The sequence below is a fragment of the Aplidium turbinatum genome, chromosome 9, assembly GCF_918807975.1.
Source record: "Aplidium turbinatum chromosome 9, kaAplTurb1.1, whole genome shotgun sequence".
NCBI classification, from domain to species: domain Eukaryota; kingdom Metazoa; phylum Chordata; class Ascidiacea; order Aplousobranchia; family Polyclinidae; genus Aplidium; species Aplidium turbinatum.
In genome coordinates this window covers 8228488-8246322 of record NC_137480.1, presented here as the reverse complement: position 1 = coordinate 8246322, position 17835 = coordinate 8228488, and the positions used below count along the sequence as shown (strand labels likewise).

Below are 17835 nucleotides of genomic sequence, written 5' to 3'. Positions count from 1 at the left end.
TTGCCTTGAAGTACTTGGTGCAAGAAAATTTACATAAATTGGCAGTCTTATGATTGCATCACGTAATGCTCACCCCCGATTGTTACTCAACCTGACTTGACATAATTTCTGTTTTTTTGTGGCACAGCGTTTACCAATTAGTGACGGCGGGTGTCGAGCGGCATTGCCCCTGAAAAAGGCAAAAATTGCAGCCCTGTGTGCTATCAAGGATAGGCTAAGTAATACTTTACCATACCAAACTTTATGTAAACTTCTTCAGATGGTTAAGTTATAATTTAGAATCATCAAATTTTCCTAGTGTGTGTGGTTTAGTCATGATGAAATGCTATTTTCTTCATGTTTTGTTACTCCTTTGTGCTTCATCAGCATTGGCTCTGAGCCATGACTCTTTTCACGAATCATTGAAGATAAATGTCGTAAACAAACATCAAGTTTACTCTTTTTTCAATTTTACAACCAGCTGGGAGTATGAAGGTCAGTTTGAACCACAACATTATAATCTCTTTCCACGTGCTATTGGAAAGCTAGTTTCAAAGTACAATGTTGCTGAACTACATTTCACAATGACTCGTGGTCTTTGGAGATATAAACAATGGGGATTTCCTTATGCATCGTCACCTACTGGTGCACAACTATGGGTTTGGTTTCATAAAGATACAAAAGATGTTGATAAGAACTGGATTGGTTTCACAAATGCACTTTCTGGCTTGTTTTGTGCCTCCATTAACTTTATGACAAAAGCTAAAACCGTTTCTCCATTGGTATCATTTCGACCTTCTGGTTTAGTGGAAGATGGAAAAGTAGATAATCAGTTTGTAAAATATGCTACACTTGCACGAGAAAATGTCTGCACTGAAAATTTGACCCCATGGATAAAGCTGCTTCCTTGTGGGGCAAATTCTGGACCAGGTGCATTGTTACAAGTTGCTAGTCAATTGCACACAAGCAGATTTTTATCTATTGGTTTGCATTTTAAGCATAGCTGTGATGAAGTTACTTGTACTACTCCTTTTGTACAGTTACAACAACATGTTTCTGTTGTGTATGACGTTGATTCTTTGAGCAGTAATAAACCATCTATGGACATATTTTCAATGTTCCACAGTAAAATAAAGCCTGCATGTCCTCTTGCTACTACTAGTAAAGTTAAGATAAATGCACCCCCTGAAGCAACAGCATTTCCTGAATCATTAAAAAGTAGTGATGACATGATTTTAAATTTACATGACTTGCCAGAAGAAACTAACTTAAAACTGAAATGGGCCGAAAAACCTAACAAACACCTCTCTCATTTACTTGGAATTTCAAGTCATTGCTACTTAACTGGGAATGGCTTGGATGGTGGGCTGAAATGCTTGATAGGAAACCAATTGAATCAAAATGTAACTATCATGTTCCTTCAAGTTATGCCATGGTTTCTGTACACACAACTTCATACGCTCAAAGTTAGGACCACTGATAACATTCCAATTGAGCCTGATTGGATATCTTTCAGTCCAGCAACAATAAGAGAATCTCCCCATAGACTAGAACTTGTAATGACTTTACCAAGTCAATCTACTGCTGATTTAAGTATCGAGTTTACTCGTGGCTTTTTGAAATGGACAGAACATCCCCCGGATGCCAGTCATGGATTTTATATCAGTCCATCAGTGATCACTAGTAAAACAACAGATTTGAAATTGAACGAAGACTTTGTGGAAACTGTTCAACGAATCTACAGTGAAGCACTCATAATAAATATTCCTGAACCAGACTTTTCTATGCCATACAATGTGATATGTTTAGTTTGTACAGTTCTGGCAATAGCATTCGGTTCCACTTTAAATCTATCTACAAAGAGATTTCATTTGGTTTCTCCCAATAGTGTTCATCCGGTTAAGATGCGATTAAATAGTGTGCTCAGTTTTATCAAAACTAAAATACTTAATAAGAAAGTTGAAAATGAAGTGACATCTTAGCTGTTTTACTTAGATGCAACTTGCTAATACTGTAATTGTGTAATTGATAACTTTGTCTATTGCACAGTGTCCAAATATTTTGGGTACCATTTGAAGTTGATGTTTGAATCACTGGCATAGGCTTTCCTTGTATTTTATTTACTCAGCTAATCTGTATTTGTGTTAACAAATCATTACTTTGATATCTGCTACTACATGGACATTGAAATGCTATTTCAAATTGTGCAAATTGACCTGAACAATGAACATTTGTCTCAATGAATATCCTCTATTCCTCTCCCTGAACTTGTATTTTTTGTATGAATCTTTTTTTTGCTAGCCTAAGAGTTAAGGGCCAAGGGGCTCTGTCTTTTACTAACCCTGAGACAGTTGCAGTAACCCAGACTACATGTTATGACAAGTGTCAAGCAACCATTATGTCATTTTGTCATAAAAATTAAGCAGACCATAAGCCATGCTCAAGGAATCAATCAAAGATCATGGAATTGTCAATTGTCATCCCCTATTGCGGATATTTGAAAGGAACAATCAACATGGGTGCATAGATGATCATTTACACTCAGACTTTCTTCGCAAATGCATCCCAGTTAGAGGATGAGCAAAGGTTGCAGTCATGTGGATTTTGTTCTGCTTTATGTTTCATTGATGATGTAGCTGGTGCAAATAGATGTCTTGATTTCAGACGGCGAGGCTGCTCGTTTGCCGCCAGTTGAAGGGAAGGAGGTGGTTATTATGAGGCTGGTCACAAAAACATTCGTTTTATGGAATTTTGAGTGATCTAACAGAGTAAGAAGTTTCTTCATCACACTTGGAAGGATTCATTGTTGTGACAAATATTGTTTATTGGTATTAATAGCGGGTGCACGTCTTTTAGGTGCAGACAGTTAGGCGCCAGTCAAATAGGCGGACCGCGCACACTGTGGCGTCTGGATATTTAGGTGCGGAGCACTGTGGCGCCCTTTCATTTAGGTGCTATTCCTAGTAAAGTCTGCAGATTGTATCAGCTTGGCAGGTAGGGCAATTAATGCTTTTCACACACAACGTTATATTGAACAGAAAAATATGTTGTTTGGTTAATGCGCGTGTGGAGATGAGGTGTGAGACAACGCTCTACTACTCTTGATTTTAGCACGTCTCCACACAACATTTGCTATTCATCCTGAACACAGGTTGCAGCCAGATGGAACCTTACTTAATCTGTTACATTTCGCAATTACTTCTACTCGGGATGGCTTGGTCGTGTGGCGAGTATGTATGAGACAACGCTCTACTACATGAATACATTTCTATAGGGCATGTGAACCCTGGCTACAAGTTGCAAGCATAATGGTGCGACTATTCTTGTTATTAAACCTAGTCAGGGTTTTGATGGAAAACTAAGTTAGCCTACTCTTCACTCAAGCCTACCACCTGCTTGAATATAAGCTACGGTATATGTTTTACTGATGTTTAGCGTAGTTATTATTTGACTTAACAAAAGTGAACTCAGTTATGTTCGGAAACTTGAATAGGCTAATTTATTGATAAAACATTTGCCAACGCAAACCTGGACTAACAACAAATAAATACCGAACACGCGCATTAAAATACAATATATTTTTCTGTTCAATATAACATTTTGTGGAAAAAGCATTGCCGGTTTAAGCAGCTTCACTCACGGAAGCCATGACATATTTTTTTTGTTCAATATAACATTTTGTGTGAAAACATTGCCCTACCTGCCAAGCTGATACAATCTGCAGACTTTACTAGGAATAGCACCTAAATGAACGGGCGCCACAGTGCTCCGCCTCCGCACCTAAATATCCAGACGCCACAGTGTGCGCGCCTATTTGACTGGCGCCTGACTGTCTGCGCCTAAAAGACTTGCTCCCTTCGTGCATTTCATTTTTATTTGCTGGTTAATGACATAAGATGCTAAGTGTATCTAACCACTAGTCACTCACATGTCTTGTGTAAATGTGCTAACATTGGTTTATATTCAAATGTTTCTTGTGCAGTAGATATCATGCACATGTGGAACGTGATATTGGCTTGCACTTCAAGTATTAGTAATGACACCCTCTAAACAGACAACAAAAGAATAGTGAAACAAACACCAGCTTTTTTCTGAATCATTGGGTTTTTGTGTTAGTGTTAGTACAACTGCAAACACAACATGATTTTCAATATCGTCTTCATGCCAGCTTATATTATATACATTGCTTACATTGTATTGTCATGTACAATAGTGTGATACTGTTGTTGCAACCTCTACTCAGCTTCACTGTTTACGAATATTGAGTTAATTAATTAAAGTTAAATTATGTTTTTACTTGTTTGTACTTTTTAGCTACTTGCTTGATTATAATAAATCACCAGTGGAAATTATTTCAATAAAGGTTTATCAAACAAAACACAATATATTGTCTTTTTTTGCCATCTAAATTGTAAATCTTCTACCTTTGCATCATATTTGTTCCACTTCAAAGTCTTAACGACAGCTATTACTGTAAGTCGGGTTTGATGTAACAATCACTTTGCTTTCTGTTTTGTAGCAAATAACTTCAAAACACCTAGTTTGAAATAGCACTATAAGAACCATTGAGTCCTAGAATTTCATGTGATATAATACATATCTGAAATTAATTTGAGCTGTGGTTTGACTTTAAAATCATTTGCAACTGTGATTCGTGTAAAGCGTTTGAGATATGCATGTGATATGACTTGTTCATTATTTAAAAATATCCCTCAGTGCCCCAAGTATAAATTTATTTTCTTGCAAGTAAATTTCATCAAATGTACTAAAAATGTATTTCCGCAAAAAAGCCTATACATATTAATGCGAACAGAACTGAAATAAAAAATGATTACAATTTAACAAATTGAGATACACAATAATAGCGTCAACAACGAGAAGCGCATAGTGACTGTTTAAAAAGGTCTAAGTTATTTAAGAAATGTCAGTCATAACTGGATCAATTATTGTCTTAGTTGGAATTTTTAATGTGAAACTTTTTTTCAGTTGTAGGTCATTTATGAAATAGAAAGCTATCTAACCACAACTGTAAGATGCCTGATCACTTGGGCTCGGATCAACGTCGTGTGAAAGATGATGAAAAAGAAGATAAACCAATTCAAGCTTTAGATGAGGGAGACATTGCTTTACTAAAGACATATGGCCAAGGTGCTTATGCCAAACAGATTAAAGCTGTTGAAGAGGATATCACTTCAATCACGAAGCGTGTAAATGAACTGAGTGGGATAAAAGAGTCAGATACTGGACTTGCTCCTCCTGCTTTGTGGGATCTTGCTGCTGATAAACAGACATTGCAGAGCGAGCAACCTCTTCAAGTTGCGCGATGCACTAAAATTATTGATGCTGACTCTGACAATCCAAAGTACATTATAAACGTGAAACAATTTGCAAAGTTTGTAGTTGATCTTGGGGATCAAGTTGCTCCGACTGACATTGAAGAAGGAATGAGAGTCGGAGTTGATCGAAATAAGTACCAGATTCACATTCCTCTTCCTCCTAAGATTGATCCAACAGTCACAATGATGCAAGTGGAGGAAAAACCAGATGTCACATACTCTGATGTTGGCGGTTGTAAGGAGCAAATACAAAAACTAAGAGAAGTGGTGGAAACTCCTCTCTTGCATCCAGAACGATTTGTTACTCTTGGGATTGATCCACCAAAAGGTAACACATTTTAGGAGATTTTTTTTTTGTCTCATCATATTACAACTGGTGAAACAAATAGACTTTCTTGCGTTATTCTTTGTCGTTGTTTTGCTTTTTATTGTAAAAAAAAAACACGAGAAGTTTACTATAAAAGCAATGTCTTCAAAGCAACAGTGTATATATATTTTGTTTCAGTTTGACTTTGTTTCAATGTAAGCAGTGAAAATTTTTTGGATATAGTTATCTATTCATCTCCACGTTTCTCAGTTTTTCCTAATGTGGCTGTGCCATAGGTTGACACTGACATGGTGAATTGGTGATACAGTAAAGGTCCCATACTCATTTTCTGAGCTTTGGGGAATGAGAAGATAAGATTCTCATCATACTAAGCCTTCGACACTAACGAGCGTAGAATGACCAGTTCCTTTCTCTAGGCCGCCTTTTCTGCAGCAATCATGCCCACCCAATTTATTACCCTCTGGGTAGAGATAAGCGATGTTTATCAACAAGTAGCTTAAGTCGGGTGTCGAACCAGGTCCGCATTGTTGGAAAGCCAGCGCCTTATCCGCTGCGCCATCCCACCGCTGATACAGCAGCCTTGGTCAATAAAAATATTTGCTTTGTTATTTTTTCTGAGAGTCGAAGGGATTTGCTTTTTACCACATTGGACTCGATGCCATGGCAGGATATCAAAGAGCAACCGTGTTGTTTGGTGATCCACTTTGCCCAGACTACTCGTCATATCCACAGTATTCACATTTACAAGCACCAAGCTTATGTTTGCCCTGTACGACAACAATAAAACGATTGTTACAATGCAAGTGAAAACTTATGCTTTTACTCATATATTATGTTGTTTTACAGGCGTCCTATTGTTCGGACCACCCGGTACTGGAAAAACATTATGTGCCAGAGCGGTTGCTAATAGAACGGATGCTTGCTTCATTCGAGTCATTGGCTCGGAACTTGTTCAGAAGTACGTTGGGGAAGGGGCTAGAATGGTGCGAGAACTGTTTGAAATGGCCCGCACGAAGAAGGCTTGCTTAATTTTCTTTGATGAAATTGATGCAATTGGAGGAGCACGATTTGATGACGGAGCAGGCGGAGACAATGAAGTGCAGCGTACCATGTTGGAACTCATCAACCAACTGGATGGTTTTGACGCACGAGGAAATATCAAGGTGGGAGAATTTTCGATTTAATGGTCGCTCACTTGTGATTGGTTGATGGTTCAAATATAATTAATATAAGAATTATATAGAATTAATATAAGATTCTATTTAAATAAAGCACTAAGTAATGATGCTCTACAGTGGTAGAGCGAAATGCATATGCTATAAATAAGGCTCTGCTGATTCTCCATCCATTTTTAATAAAAAATACTGAACTCTGAACTGATACTTGATGGAGAATCGCTGGCCTGCTACTTCGTAGTCAGGAGATCCTCTATCCTTAATGGAACTCAATAAATGTATAATTAATATACATAATGATTAAAGGCCACAGTGTTCGCTTGCGGGTGGGCGTGTGCAACTGTGCATGACACACCATCCGGCTGTGCTTACACATCTTACACAACATTTGGTTCTTAACAATCCGAAATTGGCTCAAGAACTGGGAGTGCTGATAGTTCCAAAGGTCGCTGTTTCGACACCGCTCAAGAGCAAGCAGCTGTGTCTTTGGCAGGCATGCCTGAATTCACTTAAAAGTAGTGTTGGGCGATATTGAAAAAAACAAAACGATACGATATTTGAAAAAATACTCGATATTTCGATACTTTTCGATATTTTTGTTCTAATTAAGAAAAGAGTTTCCCAGTCTTCGAAATTAATATCGGCAATTGCCGAGATGATTGCCGACGCAGATGCATGAATGGCGCATTAGCGTCGGCAATAAAAATACCGAGGCCACACGAGCGCTTGTAAGGTTAGGGTTATAAATTCCTCCCAGGCAGGCCCGTAGCCAGCCGGAGGCCAGGGGGTCTTGCCCCCCCGAAAAAAATTTTGCCCCCCCCCTGGCAAAATCCCAACATTCTCGAGCAACAGCTACAATCATAATGAATTAATTTTTTGGCCCTCCCTAAAAAAAGTTCGCCCCCCCTTGCTCTGCGGTCTGGCTACGGCCCTGCTCCTAGTCGTTATGCCACAGATTTGCTCTTTATAGTCAACACCCGATGGAGCTCTGCGAAAGAGGCGTGTGGGTGGGTATCAAAGCACGAAAGCCGCAAAACGTGGACACTTCATTGCGAACGGCAAAGACGGTGTAGATTTACAGCCAAGCGATGAGCCTCTTGATGTGTCCGATTCCAATGATGACGCGACAACCTCATCCTCGGGTACAACATCTGATGATTCCGATTTTGACATCTAGTTCTTCATCAAACAGACTTTGTGTTGCTCGCAGTATCCCAATTGTGCCGAAATTATGTTAGTGCATACGTAAATCGAGGCAATCTTCTCGCAGGGAGCTATTAATTTGTTACCGGTACTTAGTTGAGCAATTCACGTTATTTTATGATAATTCAACGTCGCTAGATGTCCAATTAATGTAAAACAAACGTAAAATTCTTATTGGGCATTGTTGTTACGCAATACACCCGCCGGGAAAATTAAATCGATTTGTGCTGACTCTAACATTAAATCAACCCAAAATTAACGTACTTTTCCTCCCCATGAGTTATTCAACGTGAATTACCGCAACAGCGTGCGTAATCGTGTTGTTCGCTTTATTGCTACTTTCACAGCAATTGCCGAAACGTTCACAGCAATTGCCGAGGCAATTTCAACTTTTGCCGTTTGGCCTCGGCAACATTTTTGTAGGGGTTTGCAGTTACGAGTTAGGGCTGTAATAGTTAAAATATCGAACGATATTGAAATAAATATCGATATTGAAAAGATATCGTATCGTATCGAAAATTCGATATATCGCCCAACACTACTTAAAAGCATGCCTGTAGGTGAACACGAAGTTTGGCTTTCTTGCCTTCCCGTCCATTTCATTTAACTTTGAACCACCGGTGGTAAGCCTGGATACGACAAAAATAAAACTTGTGTCTTTGCCTTTACATCTTTATGACCACATTGACATAATTTCCATTGCACACGATGCATAACATCATGAGCAACATAGAGCCAGCATAACGCTACTGTAAATAGCTGCGGTACACCAAACGTCAATATGTTCGAGTTGGTCGTAAAAAAATTTAAATATGTTGAAACTTGCGATCATTGGACATGTTTCCCCGCGGACGTTTTGGTTTATTGTTTGTTTTTTTTTTATTGCGAAGAATATTTCTTAATTAAATCTCTTGTATTCAGGTTCTGATGGCCACGAATCGACCAGATACCCTTGATCCTGCCCTGATGCGGCCTGGTAGAATGGACCGCAAGGTAGAGTTTGGCCTCCCTGATCTCGAAGGCCGTACAAAGATATTCAAGATCCATGCCAGGTCGATGAGCGTTGAAAGGGACATCAGATACGAGCTACTGGGCCGTTTGTGCCCCAACAGCACCGGCGCTGAGATCCGTAGTGTGTGCACTGAAGCAGGGATGTACGCCATTCGTGCTCGTAGAAAAGTGGCCACCGAAAAGGATTTTCTGGACGCTGTTAACAAAGTTATTAAGTCCTATGCTAAATTTAGTTCAACGCCCAGGTACATGACCTACAATTAAGAGAGAATGTTTCTTAATGGTTGCATGCAGCTTATTTGTTATCCACACAGGAAAAGTCATTTACCCCACACCAAATGACTCAATTCATTTGTCAAAAGACATTTGAAATGTGGATTATATTGCTCACGTAGTTTTGTTAAGAAAATTAGATAAATTTAAGTACGTCTTCTGTAAATAAAATCAACCGAAATTAATGGAGATTCGTCGTTGTCTTTTGATGTTCAACAAATAAAGTATGTGAAGGTATGAATGACGTATTTTCTAACACTGCAAAATAAGTTTGTTCTATGGCAGATAAACAGAAACTCCAAACTCTCTGTCACCTTTACAGCCAATTGTAGAGCATTAGTTACATTTTTCGGAATATCAGTTTATTATTTCAACACGAGATTATTTTGTCTTTGCTTCATTTCAAACTAAGTTGTTCAGTGATAAAAGCAAATTACTGCAAGCTTAAACAGCATGAGAATCTCGAGCATTGTGAAATTGATAGTTTGAGGCTTTAAGCTGTTTTTTTTTTCTTCTGAAGAATTAGCCAGATCATCTGCCAAAAAGGTTGTTCCACTTTGCAAAAAAATTGGCAAGTTTTCCAATTGTATAATAAAAACATTGTATTCAACAGCTGGCATATTGCGAGTAATCTTACAACTCATTTCAGTTTGAATCTGATAAGTGAATTTTCCACGCCGGCACCCAGCTTGCTCCTTTGAGAGGAGCGGGTCGATGATTGGGTTGACGCGTGCTTATAGATCGGTCTTTCGAGGATTTTGAAAGAAAAACAGAGAGATATGTCGGATGATAACTCTTTGGGTCCTCAGGTGGCTTGTGAGGCTTAAAGAAAACGCAATCACTGATTGATTGAATCTTTATCCTCGGACTGGGAAAGCTTCTTGCAAAGCTTAATCCTGGCAGTTTCGCATACTTGTAGAAGCTTTGAAGCACTGACGCAGGCCCGGTCACCGAGATTGACAGAGTGAAGTTTCCGATTGTTGAAGTCTTGTTGCCGGGGAACTAATCCATCCATTAGATACCGCTGAATGGAGAGCAGTCCTTAACGTGCGTTGCTCAAGCGCACACCCCGAGAGTCAAACCAGCGCCGCTTGATCTTGAAGCTTCTTCGTACCAGAAGAAGCTTCACTGAAGCTCTTGTAACGAAGATGGTGCATAACCAATAAACATACAGCTTTGATACAGGGTTCCCACAGCAGACATCTTCATGTAGTAACAGATTACATTTCTATACACTCTAGCGTATTCCTCAAGATTTCGCCACTTTCTTCGTAGACTCATCTCATTTTTCGACACTGCACAACATTGTTTATTGCAAACACGTTAATGACAAATAAAAACCTAAAAAACACAGTGATACAAATGATAGAACCGAGAGTGTGGGCCTATCAGCAAATAATGTCAACATCGTTCTCTCATGTGGAATGACTATAGAATAGGCCAGGGTTACTCAACTAATGCAAAGGTCCAGTTTGACAAGTTGATTATTTTGAGCGGTCCGGTGAAGAAATTATTTCACACGCAACCACAAAAGTTAAATGATCTGTACCAAACCACTTTTTTAGGTAGCCTAATATGTAACTAGACTTGGATTTCTGAGAAAGTGTTGGGGACTCTGCGGGCGAACCCCTAACATGAAGGGGCGAAGCCCCCAGCAACTGGGATAATCACAGTAAAAGCTACTTCCTCCCAGTAGGAATCTGTTTAAAGAAGCCCTGAAATGTGGCAATAAGGTTATTCTTCCAAATGCTCAAGGTCCACCTGTTACGGCCAATCTCTGTACAAATCAAACGTCATATAAAACCGTTCAGGTCTACTGAATCTTACGTCATGGAAATTCCTAAAACATGAGCAGAGATTGCACCATCGTTCGTAAGACTTGTATCACACCTGTTGAGAATTACTTCACAATGCATATGGATTATTGCGTCACATAACTGCGTACGTGAGTTTGAGATATTGCCATGTATTCTGATCATTCGTGAAATTGTTGCTTGAAGTTAGTCGCAAATTTAACTGTTTCGCTTAGTGCTGCTAGCTGGACAAAATTTCCGTCTTTTATCTAAGTAGTTTGTATCGTAGTGACAATTTTTCAGTGGTGTACGGTGTTGCATCCCAATTTTGATAGCCGCGGGCTAATTTTACAGGAATACACTTTTTGAAAAGACGTTTCAAAAGAGTGTTTGTTTTTTTGGTCATTACATACAAACGAACGGATTCGGGAATCTTACGTTACAATTTTCCCACGAAGAGATTATGGTTTACCGCTGTGACCACCACCATCAACACCCAGAAGGTCCGGATTCGGACCGCGGTGCGCCAGTTGAGTAGCCCTGGAATAGGCTATACGCAGATGGGCTTGATCTTGAAGATCACCTTTATTTTGGTGATCTTGATCGAAAATCACTTTTTGTGAGATCTTGAAGAATAACAAGATCAACATTACTGTCACAATCAAGGTGCAATGCCTCGCGATGGCTTGCTTTGTATCTTCAACGAGCGTGTTGTTTTGGTTGTAGAATTCTGGTGCGATGTGTTATTATCGGTTATGACCTGAAGTAACCTCTGATGACGAAATCTGTATTATGTAACGTGTTTTCTACAACCTTCGGCCCTACGTGACAATCTCGAGTCTTCTTTAAACTTGCTTGTTTATGCCGCTCAATGCTACGTGACCGACGATGAGTTCGTGTGATGCAACACTACGTAACTTTCTCGAAGTTACTGGACTGAACAACCAACTATAAATAGTGGTGTAGTTTGTGTAATAATTAGTATTATTAGTTGATTATGAGAGTTGTGCTATGAGTTGTGGATTGGTAGTTGATGCAGAAATTATTGGTGATTGAGACTTGAAGTAATTGAATACAAGTAGATGAGAATTGGTGCTGATATAAATTGTGTTCGAATTTAGAGTTATTTGAGAAGCCGTTCGTTAAAGTTCTTCAAGAAGTCAGATTATCATTTCACTAGTAGAATTATTCGACATTTAATTGACTGCTTTTCGGTTTGACCCATTAAACTACGTCATTGAACCTTTCCAAGTCTTTTTCCTGGTAAGAGATAGAAAGAAATCGTGACATTCTGGGGGCTCGTCCGGGATTACAACCGAAAAAAAATTAACCGAAAAACCGAAGAATACCGAAGATTTATTGAAAGAATAATAAATTAATGTCAAGATGGCGGATACTGTCAAACATGAGATGATTGAAGACTTAGGGAGCATGGCTGAACGAATGGGGCTGACTGGTAATGAGAAGTCTCAGTTTGTGATGGAAGAGTATCACAAGATAATGGACCAAACAGCTCAGCGAGAAGCTGACGAAAGAGAAGATAGAAGAGCTGCTCGTGAAATAAGGAAAGCAGAACTTGAAGCTGAGGAAAAGCGAGCACAACTTGAAGCTGAAGAAAAGCGAGCACAACTTGAAGCTGAAGCAGAGGAGAAGCGGGCGCAGCGTGAAGCCGAAGCTAAGGAGAAGCGGGCACAGCGCGAAGCAGAAGCCGAAGAGAATCGGGCGCAACGCGAAGCTGAAGAAAGAAGAGCGCAATATGAATTGGAAAAGTTAAGGCTTGATTTAGAAAAACAAAAACTGGACATTGGTGAGCGATCTAATTCTACTAATGATAATGTTCGAGATGTTATTGTGGCGCAAGTTAGACGTCCAGATTTGCCATCATTTGTTGAAGAAAAAGATGAGTTGGATAGTTACTTGTTAAGATTTGAAAGATATGCTACAATAGCCAAATTGGAGAAGTCGACGTGGGCTACCCAGCTAAGCATGTTATTATCGGGACAAGCTCTTGATGTATATTCAAGACTTTCGCAAGAAGAGGCCATGAACTACAACAGATTGAAGTTAGCTCTGTTAAAGCGATACAATTTCACCGAGCATGGATACCGTCAAAGATTCCGTGAGGCAAAGCCTGAACGACACGAAAGCCCAGGTCAATTTATTGAACGTTTAAGAAACCTTTTGTTAAAATGGTTTGGACTTTCGGGGGCCGAACAATCATTGGACGGATTGGCAAACCTTATAGTTAAGGAACAATTCACAGATTCATGTTCAAAAGATCTGTCTGTTTATCTAATGGAGAGAAGTCCAAAGACTCTAGAAGAAATAGCCAGTGTGGCAGAACAGTACTTAGTTGCTCATGATGAGAAGTTGTCGACTGAAGAAACGTTGTCATGCGATAATGACGAAGAGCAAACAAATAATTTTAAAGGAGGTGCGGTTCCAAGAGAAGTACGTTGTTTTAATTGTAATGCCTTAGGTCATAAATCTGTTAACTGCCGGAGGAAGATTAACAGAAATCATCAGGAATCGAGGAAGTGGTGCAATCGTTGCAATAGGCAAGGACACGAAGCGAAGGAATGCAAGGACAAGTCGTTTTCCCGATCCAATCAGTCTGGAAAAGATAAAGACACGGACGTTTATCGATGCGGTTGTGCGTTAATGATTCCTGAACCCACGCTTGGGGAGGAGAAACCGGATGAAGATGTTTGCGGAAAAATAATACCTAAAGATTACCTGCCAGTAGTAGATGGAAAAGTTGGAAACAAAAAGGTAAAAGTTTTACGTGATTCTGGTTCTACGGGTATAATGGTGAGGAGAGATTTGGTTAAAGACAGTCAATTAACGGGAAAAACTGGAATTGTGATGTCAATAAATAACACTTCAATCCAAGGACCGTTAGCGAGGATATGTATCTAAACTCCATATTGTAGTGGGACTGTGAAAGCGTTATGTTTACAAAACTCTTTAGTTGATCTTATAATCGGAAATGTTATTGAGAGAGATTCTGAAGTTACTTGTTATTCTTGTGGCAAGAATGGTCACTTTGCTCGAGATTGTTCTGCAGATAATCAGCAACGATCTCACGATGACGGATATTACGAGCGCGATGAACCGAGGAGAAGAGGCAGGCGACGACCATTTGGAGTTTGCTATAGATGCGGTAGACGCGGACATTTCGCCAGGGAGTGCGTTGCTGACGGCGGACATTCGGAAAACAGACGTTGCCGTGACAACCACTGCTACCGATGTGGGGAGATTGGACACATAGCCAGGAGCTGCTCTTTTGATGAAAAGGCTTGCTACAACTGTCATAAAGAAAGTCATCTTGCCAAGGACTGTCCGGAGAGGAGGTGTTTCCGATGTAAGAAGATGGGTCATCTTGCTCGCCGATGCATTGAAGACATTGAGGTCGATGGAAACTTTCGCAGAAAACGTGACTATTGTTTTGAGAAAAGCTATCGTTGGTAGATCATGCAACTATGGACTTATGAGAATTGATTTATTGAGTAATTAATTGTTTTCTAATATGTTTTGTATTGATTGTGTTGTTATATTGTTTGCAACAATATTCTAAGGGGGGGCGTATGTCACAATCAAGGTGCAATGCCTCGCGATGGCTTGCTTTGTATCTTCAACGAGCGTGTTGTTTTGGTTGTAGAATTCTGGTGCGATGTGTTATTATCGGTTATGACCTGAAGTAACCTCTGATGACGAAATCTGTATTATGTAACGTGTTTTCTACAACCTTCGGCCCTACGTGACAATCTCGAGTCTTCTTTAAACTTGCTTGTTTATGCCGCTCAATGCTACGTGACCGACGATGAGTTCGTGTGATGCAACACTACGTAACTTTCTCGAAGTTACTGGACTGAACAACCAACTATAAATAGTGGTGTAGTTTGTGTAATAATTAGTATTATTAGTTGATTATGAGAGTTGTGCTATGAGTTGTGGATTGGTAGTTGATGCAGAAATTATTGGTGATTGAGACTTGAAGTAATTGAATACAAGTAGATGAGAATTGGTGCTGATATAAATTGTGTTCGAATTTAGAGTTATTTGAGAAGCCGTTCGTTAAAGTTCTTCAAGAAGTCAGATTATCATTTCACTAGTAGAATTATTCGACATTTAATTGACTGCTTTTCGGTTTGACCCATTAAACTACGTCATTGAACCTTTCCAAGTCTTTTTCCTGGTAAGAGATAGAAAGAAATCGTGACAGAAGGTCCGAATCCGGGCTAATTTTACAGGAATACACTTTTTGAACAGACGTTTCAAAAGAGTGTTTGTTTTTTTGGTCATTACATACAGACGAACGGATTCGGGAATCTTACGTTACAATTTTCCCACGAAGAGATTATGGTTTACCGCTGTGACCACCACCATCAACACCCAGAAGGTCCGGATTCGGACTGCGGTGCGCCAGTTGAGTAGCCCTGGAATAGGCTATACGCAGATGGGCTTGATCTTGAAGATCACCTTTATTTTGGTGATCTTGATCGAAAATCACTTTTTGTGAGATCTTGAAGAATAACAAGATCAACATTACTTTAAAATTGAAATTTACTTGCTATAGGTAGAGCTATAGGCTATAGAGGCATTTTTTAGAACTTGTACTGTACAAAGTAATTATTGGCAATTACTAACATTAAGCCACTGTTAATATGTTATGTATCTAAGAAAAGTCGATTTGAAGTTTCAATAATTTAGTCAGTGTAGCCACGTATGATAGGCAATGATTTAACTTCGTTCACAATTTTGTTTTGTGAATTTGACAAAAATGTTTGCTTTTTTTGACCCAATTTTAGATTTATTAAAAGTTTATAATAGCTGTGCTAAAAAAAAACTTGACTCCTTAGCCGACTTTAGTCATGTAAAGTGGTTTAGCGCGTTGGGCTCGCAGTCGAGAGCCTGCATGTTCGACTCCAGCCACCCGCACTTGCAGTTGTTTCTCTGGGCAAGAAACTTTACAATAATTTCCTCTACCCAGTGATCAATTTCGAGTAATGAGTAGTACCAAACTTAAGTCATAAGTACAGTAGACAACCGGAAACAGACATTGCCGTCAGCTGCAGCGTGGGTCAGGTGTAGGCTATGTCGGAAGGCGTACACCGATGCATAGCGCTCAAGTCCGCTTTCCGCAATGCAGGATAAAGATATGAAAAAACAAAACAAACAAACAAATCAACCAGACTGATATTGTTTAAGTTTTGAAAATAAATAAATTAGATGTGAAAACATCTTTTTTGTATAGCTTTTGCATTTTTGTTTGTAGCGGTTTATCTGACCGCAGACCATTTTTGGTAGCAGACAACAGTATCAAGGTTGCCAGATGGGTAATGGACTGCTGCAATAAACATTCATTATAGGGCTTCCAAGACCAGACAAAATTTTGGTGAAAAATGATGCAGTTCAAAGTTTTGTTGTGTTTTTTAATATAAAGCATAACACTTATTGCAAATTTTGTGACTTTTTCAGTAGCCAACAGGTGCTGTAATTCCGAAATTCAGTCGGTGGAATGACGTAACGGATAAAGCGTTGGCTTTCCAATGATGCAAACCTGGTTCGACTCCCGGCTTTAGCTGGTTGTTGAAAACACCGCTCACCTCTACCTAGATTGTAATAAATTGGATGGGCGTGGTTGCTGCAGGAAAGGCGGCGAGAGAAAGGAACTGGCCAGTGGCCACCCTATACTCTCCTTAGTGCCGAAGGCTAAATACAATGAGAACCTTATCTTCTCGTACCCGACACTTGAATCAAGTATGGGACCCCCTTTACTTTACTACTGTAATTACTACTTACCCTCGGCCTTGGGTCTGATGTTGCGAGTCTATGCAAACTACGATAAGGATTGATAGGCTTAATAGCAACAGTCCTACAATTCTTAGGCCAGCAATCGAGTAATTAAAAGCAGCAGTTTGCAATACCAACTATCTTTAACCAGAGATGTACGTATACGCCGCATACTTGCGGCGTAGATTTTTTGTTCACGCTAACGCTTGCGCTAATTACGCAAACTATCCAAAAAAAATGTTACGCTAACGCTTGCGGCCAAATTTTTTTGGATAGTTTGCGCTTGAGGCTACGCCGTAAAGTTTTCGCGGTTTTTTAGCGCATAGCGTCAACGCATACTTTTTAATGTCTTTTTTTTCGCTACAACACGCCAATACCTTCCAGCGCTGCAGTTGAAAGAATGTTTTCAATGGGCAAAAGCATATTGGAACCAAAACACAGCAAAGTGTCAGATAAACACTTTCAGATGCTTGTGTTTCTTCGTGGAAATTCAAAATAAAACTTGTTTGTTTCGAGTGGTTTATACCGTGTGAATGTTTGGCAGCCAAGCAAACAAAATTAATTTACGCTAGTGGATGCGCTGACGCTGACGCCGCCAACCTTTTTTACAAGTTGCGTTGACGCATACGGCGTATGGTTTTTCGAACGTTTGCGTTAACGCTGACGGCGTCAATATTTTTTGTATGCGCGTACATCACTGTCTTTAACCAGGTTGCTTATAGTAAACGGTTTTTGTTTGCAACATCCATTGATCAAAAACTTCATTTTTCAAGTTTAGAAAAAGTGACCTTGATCTTCAAGATCACGATCTTGATTGTTAAGATCACGTTGTTTTGGTGATCTGATCTTGATATCTTAATGATCACCAAAACTGGTGATCTTGCCCATCTCTGGCTACAAGTAGGCTAGGCCACCGGTAGCAATTTATTATTGAAGGAAGA

At 39.5% G+C, this 17835-nt stretch overlaps 2 protein-coding genes across 2 annotated transcripts; both read left to right on the top strand.

The window, feature by feature from the left end:
• The first annotated feature begins 292 nt into the window (after nucleotides 1–292).
• Nucleotides 293–4965, top strand: LOC145776619 (GPI-anchor transamidase component PIGT-like). The gene has a single exon (XM_082587849.1). It carries the CDS (start codon nucleotides 315–317, stop codon nucleotides 1959–1961), a length of 1647 nt encoding a protein of 548 aa, XP_082443975.1. The 5' UTR covers nucleotides 293–314; the 3' UTR covers nucleotides 1962–4965.
• On the top strand, nucleotides 3449–9542 carry LOC145776620 (26S proteasome regulatory subunit 7-like). Its single transcript, XM_082587850.1, has 4 exons — nucleotides 3449–4452; nucleotides 4966–5643; nucleotides 6490–6806; nucleotides 8943–9542. Exons 2-4 carry the CDS (start codon nucleotides 5013–5015, stop codon nucleotides 9294–9296), a joined length of 1302 nt encoding a protein of 433 aa, XP_082443976.1. The 5' UTR covers nucleotides 3449–4452; nucleotides 4966–5012; the 3' UTR covers nucleotides 9297–9542.
• Nucleotides 9543–17835: the final 8293 nt, after the last annotated feature.

Excerpts from the sequence above, each read along its gene's own strand:
- LOC145776620 (XM_082587850.1), top strand. The coding sequence starts at position 5,013 with ATGCCTGATCACTTGGGCTCGGATCAACGTCGTGTGAAAGATGATGAA. Across the intron at positions 5,644-6,489 it reads TGGGATTGATCCACCAAAAG|GCGTCCTATTGTTCGGACCA; the intron begins GTAACACATTTT and ends GTTGTTTTACAG. Across the intron at positions 6,807-8,942 it reads ACGCACGAGGAAATATCAAG|GTTCTGATGGCCACGAATCG; the intron begins GTGGGAGAATTT and ends TCTTGTATTCAG.
- LOC145776619 (XM_082587849.1), top strand. The coding sequence starts at position 315 with ATGATGAAATGCTATTTTCTTCATGTTTTGTTACTCCTTTGTGCTTCA.